At 42.9% G+C, this 6,010-nt stretch overlaps 1 protein-coding gene across 3 annotated transcripts; it reads right to left on the bottom strand.

The window, feature by feature from the left end:
- Positions 1-3,015: 3,015 nt before the first annotated feature.
- LOC148036951 (uncharacterized) lies at positions 3,016-5,441 on the bottom strand. 3 transcript variants are annotated; one of them, XM_087677212.1, is made up of 2 exons: positions 4,020-5,441; positions 3,016-3,641 (listed from the first exon to the last, which is right to left on the bottom strand). In XM_087677212.1, exons 1-2 carry the CDS (start codon positions 5,238-5,240, stop codon positions 3,255-3,257), a joined length of 1,608 nt encoding a protein of 535 aa, XP_087533338.1. In that variant the 5' UTR covers positions 5,241-5,441; the 3' UTR covers positions 3,016-3,254. The 3 variants fall into 3 exon arrangements, with proteins under 3 accessions (XP_087533338.1, XP_087533339.1, XP_087533340.1); XM_087677213.1 differs by having other exon boundaries at positions 3,394-3,562; XM_087677214.1 differs by having other exon boundaries at positions 3,506-3,641; positions 4,060-5,441.
- Positions 5,442-6,010: the final 569 nt, after the last annotated feature.

Genomic DNA, 6,010 nt, shown 5'->3' with positions numbered 1-6,010 from the left:
TAGTAAGTCTAGGGTACTTTCCTAGTTTCTATTTGAGGCACTTGTATGTTTGCCAAGAGTAAAAGTGACAATAGACTAGTTGAACCTTGGGGTTTTGACTAATTAAAGTGATGAAATTGTAAGTGTTGTGTTCACTAGACTACATATGTACTTTCTAGATTAGCTTGGAAAGGGGGTAAAAGAGTTTACTAATTAACACAACTCCATCTACTCTAGTGAAACAACCCTTAATGGTTGGCTTGCTACCCAAACAAAAGTGGCTAGCCTTGGGCTAGTCATCTTTTGGTACATTTGCCAAGAGCCAAGCACACTTGATAGGTGGATAAGATATCTAGGTTAAATTTAGCTCGGGGATTAACATGTTAAATTGATGAGTGAATACAAAGTCTATTTCTAAGTGCCTAGTTTTTGAACTTACCCCAAGATTGCCAAAGGCACATACTAAAATGGACAAGGGATACAGATTTAGTTGATGTTGATAGATACTTTGGGCCATTATTGTACACACACATAAAACAATTGTCGAGTTGGAGTTGGGGATATAACAACTATGCCCAAACAATTGCCTTGTTGGTGGCACATTTTGTGTAATTTGATAAAGTCTAAATAAATACAATTAGTATATCATACCATTTTGATTGGTACCATTGGTTGGCATATAAAATCTTTAGGAGGGTTAAGTGGAATGATGTGTCACCGTGGATATGAGTATCCATGTGCTTGATGATAACTTTTGATATAAAAGATGTTAGGGAAGTTGCAAAAATTCTAGGTTTAATCCCTAAGTAAGAAGATAAATTGCCTTATGGGAAAGTCGACTTAGAATTGCCAACCATCCTTAAATTGTTAAGTGCTCAAACATTAGAGAAAATCCTAATTTTAGAAAATTAAGGAAAATGAAAAATAAAGAGTACACAGAAAGTAAAAGAGAGTAAAAGCTCCACCAATAGGTAGATGCACATAGTATATTACACCTTGTGGTACTGAAGTTAGAGGTGCTTAGTGGCCTTGGTCGATTTTTTGTATCTCTAATCCCATAGCCCACTTCCCCCCATAGTACAATTCAAGGCATACAAAGGGTAGGACACCTCCAAGTTACTAGGTAGACTTGTAACCTTAAATTTCACCTCACATCCACCCTCTAATTGATGGGTTCCTCAAGTGTGAACATACCTGGGAGGTTTTGGCTTGCTTTGGTTTAAAGCCATCTTCCAACTCACTATATGAGAAATCACCACTTTCACATTTAGATTAGGAAATATGCTCAAAGAGATCAAAAGTTTTTATCTTAGGCAGACCTCAAAGATATCCCCATCACCACTAACATCCACCTCCTTTCCTTTAGCAACTCCTAACCCAACCATTAGATATTCACCATTCATGTCCCTACTATTGAAGTCTTGGTTCTTGCCTAACATGCTACTTCAAACCAACCCTTCAACAATGCTAGCACTCATCTAGAAAGGGGTAATGTTAACTCTAAACAAAGAAGGTTGTAGAAGGATTGTGAAATTTTTTGGTCAAAAATTCAAAGTTAGAGGGATGGTCACACCAAGACTAGAAGTCAAGGCTAGTTGTAGATTAAAAGAGTGTTGAACATGAAGACAATATACCTTTTGGAAAATATCATAAAAATCATAGCCCCCACTAGAAGTCCCAAGGGATAAATATCTAAAGAATGGATCTCATTTATTTTTCTACAATGTATCTTATTACAAAAAATGAGAGTCAAGCTCACTCTCATGCACATTGTATATCTCCTAGGGTCATGTTTCACATTTTTTAATTTTATGTCTATGTGTGTGTGTGGGCGCGCGTGCGCGTGTGCAAGTAAAACCCATAAAATATGTGGTTTTATGGGCAAGTTCATCCTTCTATATTAAAGATCAAAAGGCATGTAAAAGATATGGTTGAACTTGACATAGAGAGGCCAACGGTTAAGGCTACTTGCCCGTGAAACCCTATATTGTATATAATTTGTAAAATAATGGAAAGCCTTATTCTTGTGTGCAAGCTCTGAGTTCAGGCTTCTATGTTCACTTTCTTGCTTCCGTGATAGCTTCGCGAGAGAGAGAGAGAGAGAGAGAGAGAGAGAGAGAGAGAGAGAGAGAGAGAGAGAGAGAGAGAGAGAGAGAGAGAGAGAGAGAGAGAGAGAGAGAGAGAGAGAGAGAGAGAGAGAGAGAGAGAGAGAGAGTGTGTGTGTGTGTGTGTGTGTGTTATTTTTTAACTTTGCAAGCTCATGACCCTCAATTCCAAAGATGTTCGAACTATTATCCAACAAATATAATGTAGTACTTAGATTTTTCTTAAAGGCCTTATTAAATAGAACTTACAATATTTTGAAATCAAGTTATAAGGACAAGGATCGATAATCATTGATGAAAAATTGAACCATAAAATCATTTTTGGGGGAGAGAAACATGGATTAGGGTTAAGGGGCCATTAAGGTAATGTCCACCAAAGCAAAACACACCGTAGCTCAACTTGGTGACAATTTTGTGCAAAAGATATTGTCTCTTTAGCTAGTTAAAGCTTTGACATGAATCTTCATATCTTATAAATAACTTTAGCGTGAGTCAAAAAATTAAGTCATATAACGTTTTTCACAAATTGTAAAGGGCAAGTGCCCCTCATTGTCACTATTTTGTTAACCATGCATTTGTAACTAGGTATATTTGATAAACATAGTAAGGTGACCTAATCTTCTTTTATTTGAGTGTCATGTGATGCATATAGTTTAACTACAAATGTACTTTAGTGTAACTCATGTGGAAAAAATTTAGATGACGGGGGATGGTTAGATATATCATACAAGCATACAAGCATGCTTGTTGCATAGTTTTGATCTAGATTGAATATATTTTGAAATTATTGCCAATGGTGGTTGATCAATGACAATTATGAAAGGAAATCAATATTCTTAGAGGACTTTTATTAATTTGAGTGACCATGAAAGAGGCTTTATGGTATCATACTCTTTTTGTTATATGTTAATGCCCACAAGGATGTTGTCCACAAAAAATTGGAGACTTCAAGTGAATTTGCATAAGTATATACAAAGCATTTTTGGAGGAACATAAATTGGTTTAATAACCTTCCAATGCTATAAGGTGCAAATAAATGTGAGAATGATAAAGGCTCTCAAATACTTGAACAAATGAGCTGATGGAACTATGTTCCTGATAAGATTGTTTAAGAGCATTTTATTATTGGACTTGAATAATTGGACTCTAAAATTATCCTCTAAGATAACACTATGTGGTTTTAGGACACTCGCAATGATTATCATCGTTTGGCAAGGAAGAGCTAGTGTTTCGAAAATTAGCAATGACTTCCCCCAGCCAACCACTAATGTGGGTGGCATTAATTCCAAGTGGTTGGTCTTTATAGTGTGTGAAGCAACTACCTGCATTGCTAGGATCTGGACAAGGTGGTGTCTTAGGATCTCTCCAATAGCCCTCATGGTGTAAGCCCAACCAATGTGCTAAATTTCTATAGATGTATTGACCATGCCCTGCCAACTCTAACCATCCAGCTGGGAACATCTCCATAATATGTCCCCCTGGGGACATGAATATCATGTTAGTAAGTTGTGCTCCGTGTGCAGATACCAGAATGTCTGTGTAGCTCATGTGTTCAACCTGAACAAGCATAAAGACAAGTTGAGTTTAAAGCTTTAAGTGAAAAATCCTAAACCTTACAACTAGCAAACAATTTGTACCTTGAACATGTTAACATATCATGTAGAAAACACATTGGCTCAAGGTTTATGTAGGTCTTTCTGTTGTGCACAAAAGTCATGTTTAATAGTAGAAGCTAGGTTAATGTATATTTAATTTGGAAACTTGTATGTGGCTCTGTTGATTGAGAACATATTGTGCAAAGCAAAGTTAGATTTTATGGAGACAAAATCCCAAGAAATAAGCATATGAGGGATTGAGAACATATTGTGCAAAGCAAAGTTAGATTTTATGGAGACAAAATCCCAAGAAATAAGCATATGAGGTATCTACAGGTACCTGTTGACAGAAAGTAAGATTGGCCACATACATAACTGACCATGTGCAATTTTGAGTTCTTTGACATTGTCCTTTCACAAGATCTCTCCATGCACCTTCATCAACGAACCCTCTCCCACCACGCCTAACCACCAAGGTGACATTAACATGCGATACGGTGAGAGAGGGTCTCTTCACACCGCAGCTAACTCTAGCCTGGCACCGAGCCTCGGTGAACATGCGTCCGAGCATGGGCTTTTCCATGCCACCGATGCCACTGCGGCTGACGATGGCGTCCTCGAAGCAGGCACCGGCGTGCTGGTATCGGGCGGGGGTGGCGGTGGAGGAGGCGTGGAGTGGGTTGGTATAAGGGACGATGGAGGCGTGTGAGGGGAGACCAGAGGCGCGCAGGACGCTGCGGATCCAGCCGCCGAGCTCGCGCCGGAGCTCGCCCTTGTGGAAGAGGACGAGGCGGGAGGCCCGTGGGCAGCCGCTGGCCACCCGCCAGTGCACGAACTGCAGAAGGTTGTACATGGCATGCCACGGATTGGCGAAGTCCCAGAACGTGTCCGCCACCAGAGTCCGCCCCCGCAGGAGCGCGAACCCACCTGGCAGCGCGCCCGGGAACGCGAACCCGTAGCGGTTGCGCGTCCCATCCGACGTGTCGTTCCCCACAAGGCAGAGCAGCCGCCCCTGCGAGAGCTCCCCCGACGGGAAGCGCAAGAACTCCGGCGGGCCCTCGCGGTAGCCCCGCCCGGGAAAGCGCGACATGAAGTAGTGCCACATGTGGTCGCCCCTGTCGCGCGTGCTGTCCGGATCCTTGAGCGGCCGGAAGCGCACGCTGAGCGACAGGTGGCGTTCGAAGGCTCGGGCCCGAGCCTCCAGGTGGCGCAGGCGGGTTGGCAGGGAGACTGGAGACGCGGCTGACAGGGCGGCCTCGAGGGCGGCCACGCGCTGCATCAGGCCGTCACTCTGCCCCCGGGCCCGCTCCATCGCTTGCCCGAGCCTCCTCTGCGTGCTCTCCAGCATGTAATAGCCGTCCAGCACGTGCCTCGTCTGGTTCAGATACGCCGCCAGCGTGCTCCGCAGCCTGCTCCCGCCGTCGTAACCATACGGCTGCTCCTGCAGTAGCTGCTGGCTCACCTGCCATAACCCCACTACCACCGCTGCCGACATCGCCAATAATAGCATCAAGCTTGGGTATCGCCTTATGCTCACTGCAGCCGCTGTAGCTGCTATCATCTCTCGCCTCTCAGTTTGTCACGAGCTACGCTCTCACAGGGCAGATCGAGACTGATCAGATAGGCTCCTCTCGGATACAGAATACGCTGTACACAGCAAATGTCAACTAATCCGGCCACAGATCAGCCTTCGTAGCGACAGAGACCATTGTATTAAGCCTGTCACGGATCCTCTCAACCACGTCACGTGCCCTTTGAAACTAGTGACATTACTCACCCACGTCCCGGTGTGTGGCCTAAAGGGGTTAAAAGCCATCGCTTTATTCTTCTTTCCTAAGTGTTCCTGCAGCAAACATTCTTAACACCAACACTTTTCCTATTCTCAAAGCAAAACTTGTATTCTATGCCAACAAGGATGTTGCTCAAGTGGTATGAGCGTGTGGGTGTGTACATGGATGTGTGAGTTCAAACCTAGGGTACACGCTTGTGGCATCTGTGAAATTTCAAGCCTTTCTTTTTTTTTAAAAAAAAACTTCTATTATATGCATCTCGCATTGCGGCAAGCCATAGGACATTATGTACATAGCTAGGCTAGATAGATCAATTCAATTGACATCTCTACACGACATACCACAACCTAGGCTTAGCTAGACTCACGGAGATGCCTATATCCAAAAAGTAACAACCTGAGATCAATGCTTACATTCTTGTGCCTAATTTTGGGCATCTAAACTATGAACAATTGTTCTCCATCGACAAATGTAGAAAAACCTAGTTTTTTGCCGACGAGGTCATGGCATGGTGGATCCACTATGGGTTAAGTTCTATGGT

The sequence above is a fragment of the Lygodium microphyllum genome, chromosome 4 (assembly GCF_053477565.2).
Source record: "Lygodium microphyllum isolate KBCC chromosome 4, Lygodium_microphyllum_v1.1.10, whole genome shotgun sequence".
NCBI lineage: Eukaryota > Viridiplantae > Streptophyta > Polypodiopsida > Schizaeales > Lygodiaceae > Lygodium > Lygodium microphyllum.
This window is presented reverse-complemented; position numbering and strand designations above follow the sequence as displayed.